The sequence below is a fragment of the Neoarius graeffei genome, chromosome 4 (assembly GCF_027579695.1).
Source record: "Neoarius graeffei isolate fNeoGra1 chromosome 4, fNeoGra1.pri, whole genome shotgun sequence".
Taxonomy (NCBI): Eukaryota; Metazoa; Chordata; class Actinopteri; order Siluriformes; family Ariidae; genus Neoarius; species Neoarius graeffei.
In genome coordinates, this window is record NC_083572.1 from 95,908,484 (window position 1) to 95,930,224 (window position 21,741).

The 21,741-nt window shown below is 41.6% G+C and overlaps 1 protein-coding gene across 1 annotated transcript in view; it reads right to left on the minus strand.

The window, feature by feature from the left end:
* Positions 1–21,741, minus strand: part of brinp3a.2 (bone morphogenetic protein/retinoic acid inducible neural-specific 3a, tandem duplicate 2) — a 119,028-nt gene that overhangs the window by 17,992 nt on the left and 79,295 nt on the right. The window contains exon 4 of the mRNA XM_060918365.1: positions 2,725–2,830. Coding sequence (XP_060774348.1) covers positions 2,725–2,830 — 106 coding nt within the window. The remainder of the gene's footprint in view (positions 1–2,724; positions 2,831–21,741) is intronic.

The window sequence follows — 21,741 nt, forward strand, 5'->3', positions numbered from 1 at the left end:
GACTCCATGTCCTCCATGTTTATTGTTTACTATCCGGGTCGTGAGACTACCGCTTAAAAGGTCACTGATGTCACTGTTTGCACCGCCTAACGACATCACGTGACGTCCACCCACTTTCGCTAACTCCACCCAATGTGTCCACCCACTTCCAGCCAGCACGGTTCAGCACGGTTGTAGTCGAAATGCAACTCCAACAGCCCCGCTCAGCTCGACTCAGCCCAACTCAGCACCACACGGCTCAGCCCAACTCAGCCGCGTTGGTAGTGGAAAAGCGGCAATAGAGACAAACAACCACTCACACTCACATTCACACCTACAGTCAATTTAGAGCCACCAATTAGCCTAACCTGCATGTCTTTGGACTGTGGGGGAAACTGGAGCATGCAGAGGAAACCCACACAGACACGGGGAGAATGTGCAAACTCCACACAGAAAGGCCCCTGTCGGCTACTGGGCTCGAACACAGAACCTTCTTGCTGTGAGGCAACAGTGCTAACCAGTACACCACCCATGCACAATATATGAAATGACATATCAGTATAAGAACACATCAAATTAGAAAATAATTTAATAATTGACAGTGACAAATATCGGGCAGGTTTTTGAAAATGTACAGAAAAGATAAGTAGATGAGACCAAGCACCATGGCCAAAAATGGTGATTTTCCTTCCAGTTGTCAGGTTGGTCCCCCCCACCAGATTTAATTCATATCCTTCATAATTCAACAAGATGGAAAAATAAATTGGAATTTAGGAGTCACCATGTTAGTTTTAAAGGCTTCATGAAGGGAAGACTTATTCATTTACCATGAGCATACTAAATAAATGGCATAGAAATCTCCATGAGCTGGAAGCAGAGAGATTTTGTATGGCAGCATATGGAAGGTTTTGTGCTGCATAATTTGGTTCAGTTCAAACAAAGCAATCCTAAAATGAATGAGAGGAGTTTAAGGACAGATTGTAGCAGGGTTCTCCAGAAAATTTGAAGTAGCTAGCTAAAAAAAAGTAGGAGGCGACACTGGAATTTGTGGTGGCTTTAAGGCACACTAATGGTAGGGGGATCTGGGGGCATGCTCTCCCCAGAAATTTTACATGTAATATAACTACATCTGCTACAGTAATGTAACATAACTACATCTGCTATGTCATGGTCATGTGGTCCAACTCAGCCAATCAGAGCATGAGAATTGATCAACAAATATGGTGTTGCTTCTGGTCATGCGAGATCCGAATTGAAGACAATTTCATGGTGAAATAATTGGATTGCAGCAAATTATAGGCAATGGAGACAATATAAATCGCTTGAACATTGAAAGGCAAGTTTTTATTTTTTCTGGGATCGAGTAGCTGGCGCAGACCATCTGTGTAGGTGGAAAAAAATCACCCTGTGGACTGAGCATGAAACAGCACCCTCCCCACCACTAAAAGGTGGAGCCCACCAGTGAGGGACAGAGGCAATCAGTGGGATTGCCAAGAACATCCAAAAAAGCGACCACATCAGTTCAACAGATCCTGATGACAATGTTGCAAGAATACAAACTCCAGTTCCGCCATTGGCCTCCAGCATTTACAGTGCAGTATCAGATACATGTGGGGGGAAAAAAATAGACCCATACATACAGTACTTCATTAGCATACCACCTCATTAATGACATTACATTAATTGCATTTAGCAGACACTCTTATCTAGAGCAACCTGCAATATACCCAGAGCAGCCTGGGGAGCAGGTGGGGGGTTAGATGCCTTGCTCAAGGGCACTTCAGCCATTCCTGCTGGTCCAGGGAATCGAACTGGCAACCTTTTGGTCCCAAAGCTGCTTCTGTAACCATTAGGCCATGGGTTCAGAAGAATAATGCTGGTTATTAGCTCATCGGGCTGACAGGCGATGAGCTTATGCCACCATGTGTTGTCTGTCATCCATCCGGTGTGGTCCACGTTTCACAAAAATTGCTTCTTCTCCCTCAATTCTTCACTGATTTTTATTATTTTTGGCAGGAAGGTAGGTCTGCCTGGGGTGCATATAGCTTCTACCCAAATTTCCATGATTGCAATTAATAATGAAGATATGGAGTAATTAAGCCCTAACAAGCAGTTTCCACACCAATCACTTCTTCTCCCTCAATTCTTCACCAATTTTGATTCTTTCTGGCACGAAGGTAGGGGTACCTAGGGTGCATATAACATCTACCCAGATTTGCTTAATTACAATTATTAATGAAGTTATGGACTAATTATGCCTTAATGAGCAGTTCAACAAAAATTGCATCTTCTTGGTCAATTCCTTGCTGTTTTGGATTCTTCCTGGCAAACAGGTAGGGTGTATATAACTTCTATATGTAGCTTGTATATATTGTATATAGCCTGCAACGTTTATTGGGCCAGGTGGCCCAATTTAGATCATTCCTTCTGGACTACACTGGGCCGGAGTGAGCTATGCAGTCATTGACGGTCGTGTTAAGTGATTGTAAATCTAAGAGGGCTGACCTGGTTACATGAGTAACTAAATAAATTGGGCAACACTGGCATCCTATCTAGGGTGTATTTCTGCCTCATACCCAGGTTTCTCAGGATAGGCTCCAGATCCACCATGACCCTGACCAGGATAAAATAGTTACGGAAGATGAAGGAATGACTGATTGAATGAATGAATGATACATTAACTACCTTGAGCATGACATTCTGATCACAGAACAACAAAGAGCATCAAAGAGAAGATATTATTACCTTGTAAGTGGACTTTGTTTTCAGGACTTTGAACTAAAACCGAACTGACAGAATCAAGGTTGTCATAGTTACTGCATCCAAGAGGGCCAGTCCTTGTTTCAGTTACCTGTACAACAAAAGACAGACCATGAAATTGAACAAACAAACAAAAAAAAAAGTTCAAATAGCAAAGACAGGCACAGTGCCATAAACAACATTTAGCATTTCAAGTAAATATAACATCAGTATGTTGAAGTGAAAATATATTAAAGTAAATGAAACAAAATGCAGTTTGTAAAGTAAAATTTCTCCTTTTGAAAATCTTTGTCAGGTAAGCCAGTTGAAATATTCTATATCCTGTGACATAACCGATGAGTCTTTTTCTGAGTACTCAGACCTATTCCCATTCAGAGCACTTCTCTGAGCTGTTGTATTTCCAAATCTTGACATTGGTCAAAGCTTTACTGAGCATTCAACAGTTTCCTCTTGATCCAGTGTTTTATTTTCTTACATTTGTGCCAAGAAATTCTCATGTATCAATGAAATATTTCCATGTTGTGGAACTCACATACCCAAACAGTCTTCTGAGATGTAATCAACTCCTTTTTGAATTATTGCTGAAGGGGATTCTTACATACTGCAATAAGATGATTTCATCATATTTTCTTTAAATCTTGAGGAATTTAGTAACTTTTCTGTGTGACATTCTTGAACATACATAAAAATCTGGCTAATTATGAGCTCATCCAGCCACAAGCCAGGCCAGATGGGCTCATGCAATCACGCATTGTCTGTCGTTCGTCCGTCATTGTCCGTCCACAATTTACAAAAATCACTATTCCTCCTACAAGATTGATTGATTGATTGATTGATTGATTGATTGGATTAAGAATCAAACTCACATACAATGTTCCCCAGGTGAGTGTGCATAAAAGTTGTCAAAACGGTGGCACCACCTGTCATGCTTACGATTTTATGGGTGTCTTAAATTTTTGGGTAATTCATCACATTAAACACTAGTCTTCATAAACTGATGGGACATTTTCTCTGAAACTCTACCCAGAAGATTCTAAACACAACAAGAATTGTTCACCAGGTGGCGCCACCTACCATGGATGAGGCTACAGATGGGTCATGTGCAATTTCATCAAAATTGCTACTTCTCCTACAGGAGTGATCAGATTTTGATCAAACTCATATGGAATGTTCCCCTGGTTGGTATCTATAAAAGTTGTCAAGACGGTAGCACCACCTGTTATATTTAACATTTTATGGGCGTTTGAAAATTTTGGGTGACTCATCACACCAAACACTACTGTTCGTAAACTGCTAGGATGTTTTCACTGAAATTCTCCCAGAAGACTCTAAAGACATATTCCAACAAGAATTGTTCACCAGGTGGCACCACCTGCCATGGAAGCAGCCACACAGGGGTCATATCCAATTTCACAAAAATCGCTACACCTACGGTACCACAGGATTGATCAGATTTCAAAATTTCACACTACAACAATGGCTAGTATGAGCTACAGCCTCATTAAGGCTTCTTCTTCTTTTTTCTTCCCACAAAACTATTTCTATTTTGGATCTTTTCATTGAACATACTGTATTATGAAAAACTCACTTATTCAGTACTTGGGTATCTGGAGTGCCTACCAACCCACAAACTCTGAAATAAGACACCCAGTCAGTTTCCTTTGGGCTGCCTATTTCAGAAAACATGAGTTTGAACAAGCAATTCAGATTTTCCTCCTCTTTCTATGTCACAAAGAGATCATTAGAATTATACCTCCCCTTATCTGAGTATCTCCACTCATGGCTTGAGAACTGCCTTTGTGAATGAATATTCATGAAGAATGTGCTACCTGTTTGACAGTAGGTGCTAAAGAAGGCAACTGGACTTGCTTGAAGTTCTTGAAGATGTTTCACCTCTCATCTGAAATGCTTCAGTTCTGTTGGACTTGTGGGGAGTTCCAGGTATTTATCCTCTAGTGGACCAAAAGCAAACCTAGGGAGAGTTGTTGAGGTCACATGGGCCGTTGACCCTCTCAGGTGGTGTTTACATTAGACCGTATCAGCGGATCATCAGATTAACGTTTTTAAAACGATTCGCGTGCACACAGCAATGCCAATACACGATTCGCGTGCACACAGCAACGCCAATACACGGATACGCTCGGCTCCGCAGGCATCCTGCGCTCCAAATCACTCCTCCCTGAACAGCGAGTGCCCTCTGGAGGGTGCGCACTCCGGCCCTGCGCAGCTCACAGAGCGCGCGAGTGAAGCGCACGAGCAGTGATTCGGGACATGTAGTGAAAATTCATTATGTCTGATTATTATAACTATTCTTTAAGTTCGTTTCTTAAGACATGTATTTTTTAGTATGTTACCTCGTTTGTTGACAGTTTCGGCGAACACTTCCGCCTTCTTCAAAACAGTCACCAGATGTCAAGTGGTGACGTGCCTTATCAGCTGATGTTACTCTATGGAGGCGTGAATGTCCCGCCCAATTTGACAGGTAGTCCACGCCTCCTGCTGTCAGGTCGCTCCCCAGGACGGCACTCCAGGTGTGTGACAGCGTGTACGCTCCCTCATCCCGGTTCATCGTCCTCTGCACCCGCTTTCGTATCTCCACTGCCTCCAAAATCCAACGCTGGTATCTATTCTCTTCAGCGCAAATGACTCTGGCCTCTTCCCAATTCATAATATGATTTTGTCGTTTGCAGTGGTCTGAAATGGCTGATTTTAAGTTTTCTTGGTTTGCTTTTTCTTTTTCGGATCTTGTGAGTCTTTTTGTTGTTTCTTTTTCACATTCTAATTGGTGTTCTTTCCTGCGAGTGTGGAAGCATCTGCCCGTTTCACCAATATAGACTTTATTGCATGACCGGCAAGGGATTTCATATATGACATTGCATTTATTGTCCAGTTGTATTTTGTCTTTGGGGTGAACTAGCAGCTGTCGGAGGTTCTTGTATGGTTTGACCGGGGTGTTGATGTGGTATTTCCTCATGGATCGTTGGATGCGTTCTGTAACTCCTTTTATGTATGGTAATGTGACAAAAAGACAAAAAGACAAAAAGAGGGATTTGCAATGGGGGACCCGCTATCTGCCACTCTATGCAACTTTTTTATGGAGGATCTGGAAACCCGAGCCATAGAAACAGCACCGGATGACTGCAAACCTATCTTCTGGAAAAGATACGTTGATGACATTCTTGAAATAACCAAAACAGGCCACACACAACAACTCACGGATCATTTAAACTCCATAGACAAGACAGGCAACATCAAATTCACACACGAAGAGGAAACAGTCAAGACAATAGCATTTCTGGACCTAAAAATACACCACACAGAAGAAGGTAATATCAGAATTACAGCATACAGAAAACCTACACATACCGACCAATATCTTCTCTGGACGTCTGAACATCCCATAGCACATAAAATGTCAGTAATCAGAACACTATACGACCGAACACAGAACATCACGGAGGAGAAAGACAGACAGGAGGAGGAACAACACATCCAACAGGCATTAAAAAACTGCCAATATCCACCGTGGGCAATACGAAAAGGAAAATTACAGACACAAAAAAAGGAAAAAAACAAACAAACAAGAAAAAACACAGAAAAAACAAACCGGGGCTTTGTCACATTACCATACATAAAAGGAGTTACAGAACGCATCCAACGATCCATGAGGAAATACCACATCAACACCCCGGTCAAACCATACAAGAACCTCCGACAGCTGCTAGTTCACCCCAAAGACAAAATACAACTGGACAATAAATGCAATGTCATATATGAAATCCCTTGCCGGTCATGCAATAAAGTCTATATTGGTGAAACGGGCAGATGCTTCCACACTCGCAGGAAAGAACACCAATTAGAATGTGAAAAAGAAACAACAAAAAGACTCACAAGATCCGAAAAAGAAAAAGCAAACCAAGAAAACTTAAAATCAGCCATTTCAGACCACTGCAAACGACAAAATCATATTATGAATTGGGAAGAGGCCAGAGTCATTCGCGCTGAAGAGAATAGATACCAGCGTTGGATTTTGGAGGCAGTGGAGATACGAAAGCGGGTGCAGAGGACGATGAACCGGGATGAGGGAGCGTACGCGCTGTCACACACCTGGAGCGCCGTCCTGGGGCAGCGACCTGACAGCAGGAGGCGTAGACTACCTGTCAAATTGGGCGGGACGTTCACGCCTCCATAGAGTAACATCAGCTGATAAGGCACGTCACCACTCGACATCTGGTGACTGTTTTGAAGAAGGCGGAAGTGTTCGCCGAAACTGTCAACAAACGAGGTAACATACTAAAAAATACGTGTCTTAAGAAACGAACTTAAAGAATAGTGATTCGGGACAAATAGCAGGAAGTGAAAGTCTGCGCCGTTTTTCAGCAGTCGCGTCACATGACCAACGCCAGCGAATCAGGAAGGTGGATGTCACAGTGACGTTGTCCAATGACGATGTCAGCTAGAGCTCAGCACAGCGTATCCTCGTTTCTCAATGTTTACACAGCACCGGATCAGATACGTAATGGATTGAATACGTGAGCCCTGGCGGATTCAAGTTGTTCCGCCTGTGGAGTCGTTTCCTGGCGTTTTAATGTGAACGGACAGTGCATCCGCGATGAAAACGAGACAGATACGGTCTAATGTAAACACCACCTCAGTCATCCTGTAGGTGTTAAGGTCACTGGAGGCCAGGTGTGAATGGTGTTAGCAGCCTAGAGAGTCGTTAGGGTGATCTGTGGGTCGTTGGCTCTCTCTGCCATCATGTGATTCATTGAAGTCAGCTGAGTCTTGGTGTGGATGTGTATTCAGTTTTCTGAGGCTACATCCACACGACAACGGCAATGAGATGTTATTTAAAAATATATTGCGTCCAAATGGGCAACGATCAGTAAAATATCAGGTCCATATGGCAACGCAACGCTTGCTGAAAACGATGCAATACACATGCCACACCTCTAGGGGCGCTGTAAGACGGTCCCTTCGGAGACACCAGAACAATAGAAGAAGTAAGGACGCATGCGCATAAACTATTATGCGCGAGACTTCATATTAGCCACAAAGTCAGAAAAATCTGTTCGTAAAATTACATTATAATGACCAAATACAATGAAAAGTATTTTTCCAGTCTCACCTGTGAAAGGTAATCCCATGTGATCTCGTTTGGATGGTAAACCTGTTAGTACAGTTAAACGCAGCACATGAATGAGGCATCTTTATTCTCCGCTTTGACCTATCCAATATGGCGGCGAGGATGACGTATGATTCTACGCAGAAGGCGGCGTCTTTAATGGTCCGGAATAAATTGAATGCTACATGTTGATGGATTAATTTGTTGTTCTACACCCTTTTTGAGGAATGTATTGTAGGCATGTGATCTCGTTTGGATGGTAAACCTGTTAGTACAGTTAAACGCAGCACATGAATGAGGCATCTTTATTCTCCGCTTTGACCTATCCAATATGGCGGCGAGGATGACGTATGATTCTACGCAGAAGGCGGCGTCTTTAATGGTCCGGAATAAATTGAATGCTACACGCTGATGGATTAATTTGTTGTTCTACGCCCTTTTTGAGGAATGTATTGTAGGACTTAAATCAACATCTGAAGAGGTGAGATCGCTCCGTTTTTTTCCTATTTTTGCTGGTGGGATTGACTCTGCCCTAGGGGCTATTTTCTCTCTCTCTCTCACTTTGCACCATTACACAATAAATATTCACAGTGAAAATATTTTGTAAGCGCGTTTCATGAACCAAGTTATAGGATTTGTTGACAACTCGCATCGAGTTCGTTACACTTCTACCCGGCGTGAAGCACTCACAGTCATGTGGTTGTGACGTCATCGTAAACAAATCCGTTCTACTCATCCAGACGACTTCGCAACGGCAATGTTGCCAGATCTTTCCACTCTGGAACCCGTTCTCAAAAAAGATTGCGTTTTGGGCACCCAAAACGCCGGTGCCATGTGGACGCCAGGCCTAAACGATAAGCAATTCTATCGGAGTCACCTGAATCCGTTGCCGTGTGGACAGGGCCTGAGAAGTGTCCCAAGGACTGCATTGTAGGTGGCTGATGAGTGGTGTCTCAGACCACCTACTCTGTTCAGTGATGCCATTCCAGGTTGAAGAAGATGCCTTCTTTTACTCCTCTTTCAAACCACCGGTCTTCTCTGGCTAGAGTGCATACATTGCAGTCCTTGAAACGAGTGTCCTTTGTTATTGAGATGAAGATAGACTGCAGAGTCCTGGCCTGAGGGACTGTCTCTCCTGTGTTGATCCATGCACTTGTGAAGCGGTTGTTTCATTTCCCCAATGCACAGGTCTGTGCATTCCTCACTGCATTGAATTGCATACACTACATTGTCCTGTTTGTGTCTGGGTATTCTGTCCTTAGGGTGGACCAATTTCTGCCTCAGAGTGTTACTGAGTCTGAAGTGTACAGGAATGCTATGTTTGTAGAAGATCCTCCTGAGTTCTCAGATAGTCCAGAAATGTACGGAATATCTTCTGGACTAATCTTCACAGACATATCTGTTCAACAGGTGTGTGTGTGGGGGGTGTTCAGTGGCTTATTGTCATTTAAAGGAATAGGCACTCAAATCAGCGGTTTTGAACAGGGCTGTTTAGGGAGCTGCGGTGCTTTGTCCTTGTGGTATTTTGACCAAAGCATGTCACAGACATTTCAATAAGACCTCAGGGAACTGCATCAACTTGTGCAAAAGGGGTATGTTACTTTGCAGGTTACCCCTTTTGTTTTATGTTGTAATAAAATTGACTTGGCCTTATTAGTTTCAACGTATTTCATAAGCATGTCTATTTTCCCTTTGGTTCACATTATCCTCAACCTGGTACCTGCTGTTAGTGGTGCATTGGGAATTATCTTTCACTTCATCTTTAGCTAAAGAAAGCAATGCAGTAGCTCTTCATGTGTACACTCTGCTCAAACAGATCAGCTTCTGCTTCCATGGTAATACACTGCAACCCTGCTATAACAAGCTCTTTTACTACAAATTTTCACACATAACAAAATAACTTCATGCTCCCTGCCTTTAATGACAGTGAGTAGGAGTCTTAAAAAAAAAATCACTAAGCCATGCACTCCTCTTCCTACCAGAGACAAACAATAAGTAAGTCCGCAGTCAAGTTAACAGTAGGTGTTAAGACCATAAAACAAAGGCTTAACTAGTCTCGCTTAGGTGTCGATCACTAACAGTGATCGAGGATGGTGATCAAAGGCAGGGGCGTCACTAGGAATTAAGCTTTACTGGGGCACTGCCCCCCCGCACAATGCACCTTAACGTTCCTGTCCCCAACCTATGCAAAGTGGATAATTCTCATGCTCTCGTGGATGAAGTTATGCGAGGAATAGGTCAACGAGACGGAAAACACATCCCAGTCCCCAAAAAATTTATTGTTGGCTGCATGCTGATGCTAAACATGTTATCTCAACTCTCACGATTCACGAACTTAGCTGGTTAGTTATGACTGACTAGCACATAGCCTACAACCTTAATCTTACCTCTCTCACCCTCCTCCTCATCTGTCACTGTTTCCCTGCCCCTGTCTCTGCTTCGTGAGAAGAACTGTCTGATATCCATCTGGAAAAGTAATTTAATATTGTTTAATTTGATGTAGTTTAATGGGTTTGTTAGAATACGGTTTGCTTAGTTTTGTTGCAAAAACTTCGCGCTACCTTAACTCATCCAGAGCCCGTTCTCTGACTCATCCAAAGAGTAGACTCATCTCTCCAGTAGGCTAAATGGACTCATAGCACGCCGCATGCACGCTATGTTTACAGTGAGAATCTCCCAGACCAATCAGAAAATTAGTTAGAAAGAAGAGGCGATAGAGTTTGAAACACCCTCTGTCCTACAACTTATGCCGCTTTTCCACTACAAACGCGGCTGAGCCGTGCCGTGCTGAGTCGAGCTGAGTTGAGCTGAGCGGGGCTGTTGGAGTTGCATTTCGACTACAACCACGCTGAACCGTGCTGGCTGGAAGTGGGTGGACACATTGGGTGGAGTTAGCGAAAGTGGGTGGACGTCACGTGATGTCGTTAAGCAGCGCAAACAGTGACATCAGTGACAGTGGCGGAACAAGTCAGAGCCGGGCCGGGGGCGGGGCAAATGACCGGGCCCTTTATTAAAGCTTATCATAACATCATTTTAGGCTACAAAATGTCCGCAACTGCGGTGTTTACCAATTTCAACACTACCGGGTGCAACTATGTTATTTAGTACATCAAGTCCTTCAAACGAACATGTAACTCAGAAACAAAAAACATTAGGATACTGTACATGGCTCATAATAAAACATCAATAGCCTATACTGCGCACATTATTTGAAGGGCATACGAATGAGCGCTCAGAGGTTGCAACGGTGACAGGAAGAGTCAGAAATAAAAGGAGGGCGGTGCAAACCTCACTGAATGCACTGTGTTTACCAATTTCAACACTACGGGGTGCAACTATGTTATTTTGTACATTAAGTCCTTCAAACGAACATGTAACTCAGAAACATAAAAACATTAGGCGACATACTGTACATGGCTCATAATAAAACATCAATAGCCTACTGCGCGCATTATTTGAAGGGCATACGACGAGCCTTGCGCTCCGCGAACTCGTCCACGATGCTCTGTATGTCACTGATTCAGTGATCTTTTAAGCGGTAGTCTCACGACCCGGATAGTAAACAATAAACATGGAGGACATGGAGTCGTTAGTGTTGCTGGTCTTGGTGCTGTGGCTTGTTGTCACCGACAACGCCAACAGATACTGGCAAGAGCGTATAGATGAGGCGAGGCACATAAGGCTTCAGAAATTCTCGTAATTTGTAATTATTCTTCTTCCGGGTTTGCGGTGTTTACAGATCCCAGTGCGCTCGCGGGGCGTGTGTGGGCGTGTGAGGACACTCCTCCTCACCAATCAGTGCACAGGGGAGTGTCTGCTCATGCCCCCAGCCTCACTCGGCACGGTTTGGCTCGCTTCAGCCCCACTCCAAAACGGTGCGAGTTTTAGGGGCTAAGCAGGGCTGAAGCGAGCTGAGTCGTGCTGGTTTTTGGTAGTCGAAACGCGAGCCGTGTCGGGCTGAAGCGAGCTGAAGTGAGCTGAAAAAGGGTAGTGGAAAAGGGCCAATACAGTAGATAAATGATCTGCCAAAGAAACTAGTTTGTTACAAAAATCTTTCAACCTTTTCTTACTGGGGCACAGCTGATTTTTACTGGGGCACGTGCCCCAGTAAAAAAGGCCTAGTGACACCCCTGATCAAAGGATTGATACAAGGGCAAAATGACTGCTGACATCATCTGTGATTTGCAACACATGAATGAACTGAATGGTGAAGATTTTTCAAAGATAGCGAGTCTGTGGGTGAACACTGACAAAGATACATTGGTAACCTCCATCATGTCCAGGACAGATGAAGAAATCATCACCTCCGTTCATGATCATTTAACTCAGTCAATGAACTGCGATAGTGACTCAGAAGGAGAAATTTGTGAAAAGAAGTATGTGCCTAAAATGAAAACAGTCCAGGATTACAAGTTTCTTCAGCAAGTAAAACTGATGGGACATAAGTATTGTACTTTTTACTCACTGAAAGTTGACAATATTCACATTTTTATGACATTGGGTACATGCACAAGCAGCAGCTCGCCTCGAACTGCTACTCATGTGCATGCTGCGCTCAAGCGGACTAATTGCCATGCACCTGTTCCTGAACAAAGTGCAATCATGGTATGCACTTAGAAGGACTATGAAAACACACACACTTTGCAAAGTATACACGCTGTACTTTGTATCTTTTGTATTGCCTTTCTGGTTTTGACTTTGTTTTGTATATTTCAATTCTGCCTTTCATTCTTGCCTTGGCTATTCTGTTTGTCCCTCACATGACCCTTGCCTCTTTCTTCACTCTGCCTTCGCATTACATTTTTAATTGGTTTTACATCCATCCATCTGCCTCCTTTACCTGACACGTAAAAAAGGGTGACTTATTTCCTTTACTTTGTAAAGATGGAAGTAAATTAAGTGTAAATATAAACACAGTTGGTCTTGTTTTACATAAGAGTGAGTGTTTGGTGTGACAAGTGGGTCCATTTCAATACTACAAACTTCTCGGTATAACAAACTATTTGGACATCTCCCAAGGAGTTTGTTATAGCAGGGTTGCAGTGTACCACTATCAAAACTGTCATGCTTTTCACCATGTACATTGATCAACATTACATTTATGGCATTTGGCAGACTAAAGTGAAAATATATTACATTTATATTGCATAGCAGTTGAAGTTTAAGGGCCCAGCATGGGCAGCTTGGTCACGCTGGAATTTGAACTCATATCCTTCCAATCAGTACAGTAATGCCTTCGCCATTGAGTACCACTACTGCATAGCTGTATGCCACTTGGTGGGTTTGTATCTAGTGTTTTCTTTCTTCAGAATCAGAATCAATATCTATTTATATGCCAAAGTACAAATAAATTAAACTTGGCAGATTAGAACAAGAACTTATGTTCACACAGGCATGTGTACAGACCTAAAAACATGCAGACATTAAAGCAATTAACCAGGAAATTTTGAAATTACCAGGAAATTTTGAAATTACGGGGTTATGAAATGTCATCTTTATACATGAATGCAAGATGTTCTAGATCAGGGGTGTCAAACCTGATCCATAAAGGGCCTTGTGGCTGCAGGTTTTCATTCCAGCCATGCAGCAGCACACCTGACTTGGCTCATTCAATCAACTGAACTGTCTTCACACAGTCAAATACTTGCAGCCACACCCACCCTTGATTAAAGGGTGGGTGTGTCAGTTGATTGAATAAGCCAAATCAGGGTGCTGCTGCATGGCTGGAATGAAAACCTGCAGCCACATGGCCCTTTATGGATCAGGTTTGACACCCCTGTTCTAGATGAAAACAAAAATTAAGCAGCCTTTAGCTTAAACATGTTAAAGTTTTTTTAACATCAGTCTGTTGGGCCATTTCCCAGGGCACGGTCATACTGGATTAGCCAGATACATGGATATATTAGGAGATGAAAACAAAGGTGGCACTGCATGATGTAGGATTATGCACATCTTCATCATTCTGTCCTGGATCTAAGACGTTTGGCTGAGTAGCTTCATCAAATAAAGTGAGAATTTTACTCCTGGAAAAAGCAGTAAATTGTGCAGTAAGTATTTTAAAGAAGATTGTTTTGTGGAGGACTCGTATGAAAAAATCACTGGGAAGAAGCAAGACACGAGGCAGAAATGACAACAGAAGCCATGACTTTGTTTCACCACAAAACACCAACACCGGCAGCATGACAGCACATCGTGTCACGCATCAAATGGATGGAAAATAAGCAGGTAAAAAAAATAAAAGAATATATATATAACAGGCAATAAACTAGCCCCTCCTTTATTTTGATTCCTTTTCTAATACTGCATTGCCATAATTTTTGTGCAGAAGTGCAAACAAATTGATCAAGAAGTCATGCTGGACCATAATATTATAATATGGTCTAGTACAGCATGCACGTACACCTCCACTGTGCTCGCAGAAAATGATATCATGCACGATGGATTTATGGCGGCCTCACTGACAAAAAACGGTCAGATCTATTTTCATCACTTTAGTGGTTATATCATTAAAAGCAAATTCAACATGCAGCTTTTTTTTTTATAAAGGACAGACATAGACTTTCAGCTCAATTTGCTTATTTGTGTGACGTTTTCTTTAAGTGCAGTACAATAAACAATACATTCAATACAAATACAAAGTCCACATCCAATGCTAGCTGTTTAAAGGGAAGGTCATTTCTGCTTATTTGTTTTATTATGTGTGTGGGTGTCTTATTAAAAAAGATTGCTATTGGGAAAATGCCATGTATACTGCTTCTGATGGAACACTGTGGTCAAACCGAAGAGAGTTTCAGGAACAGATCGTTCCCTGAGCGTGTTGGGTCCATGGTGAAATTCTCAGCTCAATTCTCAGCCCTGATGTCATGCAACTCCTGAACTGACAGCTGCTGCTGAAGAGTCAGCCTTTCTGCTTTGTGCACAAATCACTGCAGTCTTGGCTTTAAGCAGGAGGAGGTTGAGCTGAACCGCATAGTTATTGATGAGGTTCAGATGCTCTTGATGATGATTCTATAGAGCTGAGAGCATGAGAGAGAGAGAGAGAGAGAGAGCTGGTTGACAGATGTTGAGTTGCTGTAACTCCCATTACAAAAGACACAAAAGAAACATTAGCTGTGATGCTCTTTTGATTATGATTGTTTTGCTATGGCATTGTTGTGTTTATTTTCCATTTGAGATCTTTGGTGATTTTGGTTTCTTAGAATTTTAATGACTACCTTAGTCACTGCATGGTTGATGATTTCGAGGGGCTGGACGGGAGGTGAATTCTTGCAAAAAAACAATCGCCATCTCTTCTTTCTTTTATGTGTATGTATGTATGTATGTATGTATGTGTGTTCAGCCCCATGATGATTTCATTACAGCACAAAGCCAGATGGGCCACTTCTCTCTTGTAGGCAGGCTCATCATTGTTGCTAATGATGCCTATTATGGTTGTGTCATCTGCAAATTTTATCAGCATGATGGAAGGGTCAATGGACATACACATGTTGGTATACAAGCTATAGATGGGAGGCAGGAGTATACAGCATTGTGGTAATACATTGGGGTTCTGCCTGGTTGGGTTCCATCAAACTGCCTCTTGTTTGACAGGAAGTCAAGAATACATTGGCAGATGGAGGGGTCCACACCTTGTTGTAGCAGTTTGTTACTGATTGATTCTGGTACATCTGTATTAAAGGCTGTCTATAAACAGGACTCTGGCACTGGAGCGTGGAGTGCCCAGAAGTTTGAGGATGTACTGTAGACTCCAGGTTGATGGCATCATAAACTTAGTGGTTTGTCTTATAAGTAAAATGTACCTCTCTCCCTAGAGGACCACCACAAGGGATACAACCCGGGACACTGCCATCATCACAGATCTTTGTGCCTTGGATAAACAGGATCCCAGGTGAAGAATGGGAATAGGAAGTCATGCCCTTTCCCAATCTCATGTAAATGGTGATTCTTCAACCAAATGTAGTGGATCGGGGGGGGTGTGTGTGTGTGTGTGTGTCAGTGATTGACTTGGGATGAGAAAGATCCAGTATTTCAAAGAATTTCATAATTAGCTTATCTAGCCATAGGCCAGGCTAGATGAGCTTATATGATCACGCGTTGTCCGTCCGTCATCCATCGTCATTGTCCATCCACAATGTACAAAAATCACTACTGCTCCTACAGGATTGCTCAGATTTCAATTAAACTCACATACAATGTTCCCCAGGTGGGTGTGCATAAAAGTGGTCAAGATGGTGGTGCCACCTGTCATATTTATGATTTTATGAGTGTCTGAAAATTTTGGGTGATGTCACATTAAACCAGTGGAGTGCCCAGAAGTTTGAGGATGTACTGTAGACTCCTGGCCTAGTGGTTAGCATGTCCACCTCTCGATCATGAGTTCTCCTCACGGTCGGGTCATACCATAGACCATCATAAAAATGGTGCCAACTGCCATCTGGCAAGGCACTCTGCAATACAGATGCGAGTGGGGAGTCAAATTCTCACAGTTACCAGAGGACTAGCCCCCACCCTCACTGTATCCCTAGCTATGTAATATAGGCGAGAGGCCGAGGGCTATGAAACGGAGATCGGTGCTGCCAAACGTGCCATGAATGGTGCCGGAAAGACTTTGACGTTTTTTGACATTAAACGCTACTCTTCATAAACCGCTAGGATGTTTTCACTGAAACTCACCCAGAAGACTCTAAAGACATATTCCAATAAGAATTGTTCATCTTGTGGCACCACCTACCATGGATGAGGCTACAGAGGGGTCACATGCAATTTCACAAAAATCACTACTCCTCCTACAGGAGTGACCAGATTTTGATCAAACTCAGATGGAATGTTACCCAGGTTGGGATGTATAAAAGTTGTCAAGAAGGTAGCACCACCTTTCATATTAAACATTTTATGGGTGTTTGAAAATTTTGGGTGACTCATCACACCAAACACTACTGTTCGTAAACTGCTAGGATGTTTTCACTGAAATTCACTCAGAAGACTCTAAAGAGAAAGTCCAACAAGAATTGTTCACCATGCGGCGCCACCTGCAATAGATGTGGCTACACAGGGGTCATATGCAATTTCACAAAAATTGCTACTCCTCCCATAGAACTGATTGGATTTCAAATCCAATCAGTATGAGCCAGTATGAGCTATAGCCTCACTGAGGCTATTTTTTATTGATGTTAATGCAACAGGCCTTTAGTTGTTAACATTGGTTAAATTGTCCTTCACTTCTTCTACACTGGAGTACCTATTAGGAATGTAGCATTCGGACTCCAGTGCAGTATCAAGATGTTTTAAGTACTGACTTGGATTTTTCTCTGATTTACTGGTATTTGTACTCGGACTTTTCTCTTGTCTCAGGCATCGGTCTCACTAAATATGGTCTTGGTTGTAACTAAAAGTTTGTACAAATAATTTATGTTCAGTTTGACAAGAAGTAATACCTTCTTTGAGAAAACATTACCTAACCAGTCGTGCAATGCACAAATGAAGCCAAATAGTTGAAATAAAGGCATGAAATTGAAAATGAATTGATGGTCTTCAGGCTCAAGCTTGACTTCTTGATATCATTTGGATTCTAGACTTAGCCTCAACCCAAACCTCCCAAGGCTCGGTCTTGACTCCATCTCAGCTAGACCTGTCTTGGACTTGTTGATTGTGGTCTTAACTACAGCCCTATTTTTCATTAATATGACATTGAACATTGTTAGTAAATGGTGGACATTCAGGATGGACTTTTCCTACAAGGATTTTAAAGAAAGAAGATGGCATGTTGCCATATTAAGTAAGCAAAAATACATGTAACCGATTTTCATTTTCCTCAGGGCAGTATCAGTTTGGTGATTTCTTTTTGATTTAGCCTGTCAAATCGTGACATTTCCAGGCTGACAGGAAGACAAGGCAAGTCCTGGCTTGCTGCTGTCACTCAATCATAATCTCACAAATGGATGCAATAGTAGTAACACAGGCAGGCACACACTTATGGAGTATAAATCAGTATTCTGCAAGGAGATGACACTTTTCTATGTTGCATGCATGGATCTAGTATACTGATAGTTGCATACTTTTACATAGAGATTTTCAGAGTGATTTCACGACCATTAGTTTGAAGCTTTTATCTTGGTCATTATAAGGGATAGCCATACATGCAGTATCTTGCTATTTTCAAAACAGTCTCCACTATCCAGAGCCATTATTTAATATGGAAATATTTGCACATTTTTATACTGAATTTTATATATATATATATATATATATATATATATATATATATATATATATATATATATATATATTAGTGCTGTCAAGCGATTAAAATATTTAATCGCGATTAATGTCGCGACTGTCATAGTTAACTCGCGATTAATCGCAATTTAATCGCACATTTTTGTCACATGAAAAACCATTGTAAATTCTCTTATCAGCATAAAAAAGTGAATGGGCTTGCTCACCGTTCGAACTACGGGGGTACTCGGGGGATCCAAGATCCCCTGAAACAGACATGAGATCCCTTGAAAACATGATTTGGGAAATGTTGGGGGCAAAATATTGGCAAAATGATGTTTATTGACATAGCAATCGTGTGTAACGGGAAGCATTTGCATATCCGAAGTGAGCGCGCGATGGAGATCCGCGCTCTGAGACAAGCGCAAGCACCCCCCAAGGGAAAAAAAAGGGACCGCCCGAAAATATCGGCATAGTTCGAACACTGGTTGTACCAATGTGTTTTTTTTTTTTTTTATTGCAGAGCATAACACGTCTTGTCACAGCCACTGCAAAGTGGGGCTGGAGCCGCCGATGGGAAAACGAAACCTAAGCCGAGCACCGTGGCTCTTCGGGGGAGGGCAGAGGACTCTGGCTGTGCGGGGCGTGGCATCATGTCACAGAGCGTTAATCTCGCGATAAAAAAATTATCGCCGTTAAAATTGAGTCAAGTTAACGCGTTAATAACGCAACATTTTTGACAGCACTAATATATATATTCCTGAATTGGATCTGTATTCATTATATGTTTACTTCAATATGCTCAAATAGTGTACAAACGTGACTAGCATCATTACAAAGTCCCAGTTCCACTCTTTCTCGTGATATGTGTTTCATATCTATGCAATGACAAGTTCATGAGTAATTCAGTATGCAGTTTGTAACCTTGATTAAATTTGATGTAAGTTCAAAATTATTTTTCTTGCTAAAACTTCATCACCTAGACAAGTAACTAGCATCATTGGAAAGGTCAACTCGTGCCATTTCATATATGATGCACTTCACTGTGATGAATATTTTGTGAAAAGTTCAACCAAGATGATGTGTATTTGGACACAATTTGTGTCAGTCGGGTTCATGGCATTAATAAAGGATCAACTGGTAGCAATGTATGTGAATCCCATGTTGATAAATTATATCATTATAGCTGTTCTTAGCTTAATTTTAAATTGGCAAATTGGAAATTATTCTTAACATTTTATAAACTCTAACAATGCCTCATCAAGCTCTAATAATGAGCTATAAATAACTGCTTCATCTCATCTCCTTATCTCTAGCCGCTTTATCCTGTTCTACAGGGTTGCAGGCAAGCTGGAGCCTATCCCAGCTGACTACGGGCGAAAGGCAGGGTACACCCTGGACAAGTCACCAGGTCATCACAGGGCTGACACATAGACACAGACAACCATTCACACCTACAGTCAATTTAGAGTCACCAGTTAACCTAACCTGCATGTCTTTGGACTGTGGGGGAAACCGGAGCACCCGGAGGAAACCCACGGGGAGAACATGCAAACTCCACACAGAAAGGCCCTCGCCGGCCACGGGGCTCGAACCCGGACCTTCTTGCTGTGAGGCGACAGCGCTAACCACTACACCACCGTGCCGCCTAAATAACTGCTTGGTAATTCATTTTAGATAGATAGATAGACTTTATTTCAACAGAGTGGCCCATTTAGCATAGCTGGTATCCATAGGGGCCCTGCAAAACTATACTAATTTGCAATTTTAAAAGTTACAATAATCTTTAATAAAATCATTAATAGGATTTAATCTATTTTTCCCCCAAACTACCATCATGGTCTTAAGAAGAAGAAAAGAAAATGAACAAAATAAAATTATCAGAAAAAAAAAAGAAAATTATCAGGAAAAAAAAAATATATATATTCTTCTTCTTTTGGCTGCTCCCGATTCAGGGTTGCCACAGCAGATCGTTTGTCTCCATTGCTACATGTCTTCTGCATCCTTCTCTACCACACCTGCCACTTTTATGTCTTCTCTCACCACATCCATGTGTCTCCTCTTTGGTCTTCCTCGTTTTTGTGTGCTTGGCAGCTCCATCCTCCGCATGTCATCTGCAAACATCACGTTCCATGGTGACTCTTGCCTCACTTCGTCTGTCAAGCTATCCATCACTACGGCAAACAAGAAAGGACTCAAAGCAGATCCTTGATGAAGTCCCACTTTCACCTTGAACCATTCAGTCATTCCAACTGCACACCTCACTGCTGTTTCACTGTTCTCATACATGTCTTGCACCACTCTAATATACTTCTCATTCACTCCACACTTTCTCATACAATACCATAACTCATCTCTCAGCACTCTATCGTATGCCTTCTCCAGGTCTACAAACACACAATATAGCTTTCTTTGGCCTTCTCTGTACTTGTCCATTAACATTCTTAATGTAAAAATTGCATCCAACGTGCTCTTCCTTGGCATAAACCCGTACTGCTGTTCACAAATTGCTACCCCTCCTCTCAATCTCACCTCCAATACCCTTTCCGATAACTTCATGGTGGATAATATATATATATATATATATATATATATATATATATATATATATATATATATATATAAAAAACACTAACAAAAATATAATTATATAATATTAATAAGAATGAAAAATATGACCAAATGAGCCTTTGAAATTGATTTAGAGATATAGTTGATTTAATATTTTCTGACAGTGAATTAAAAAAAGTATTGAATCTGATCAGTGTTCGTTTACCTAGCATAAGCTTATGCTTTCGTAAATGCAGGTCAGATTTATGTTGAGTGTTATAATTATGTTGATGTTTATATATTCAGTCTTTGCATTTACATCCAGTCCTACGCTAGATGCTGCTTGCTCGAGAGAGTGTAGGAGTTTGGTTGCTCCTTCAGTTGTGTTTGACATTAGAATGAGATCATCTGCATAGTCTGCATCAGTGATGTTTAAGGTAGGATGTCTTTGACTCTTTCTATACTCTCTTTATATACATGGTATATATTTTTATAGGTGTATTAATGTAGTTTGGATTTCGGGGTAGTTAAAAAGGGGTGGGAAATTAAAAAAAGTATTGTACTTCTTCCCACTCCTTTTTCGAACAATGTGCGGTGTATTGTAATGTCTTAGCTCTTTATGTTATTTTATTTATTCTTTTTTTGTCACTTTCTCGTTTTCTTTCTTTTGTATGTACAAATAGTTACATACATTTTTATACATGTTCGAAATAAATAAATTAATTAATTAATTCTTTTTCTGAAGGTAAATCCAAGCTCATTTACGTCATCCAGTGAGGTTCATAGGACATACGTAGTCCAGGCATATAATAAATAGATATGGGGCAAGTGTGTCTCCTTGAAGTACTTCAGCCAGGATGTCAAAAAAACTCAGTGTCTCCATCTGGTGAGCAGACTTTAGCTTTTGAGTTTTTATACAGTATCGTGGTGGCATTAACTATCTCTTGTGGGATTCCATATGCGAGTAGAATTTGCCCCATCTTTTCTCTGTGGATTGAATCGAAAGCCTTTAAAAAGTCTACAAATAGTAAAACCACACTTAAATTTTTAGCTTGAACACCTTCCAGGATTCTACGTATTGTAAGTATTTGTCCAACAGTTGATCTACCTTT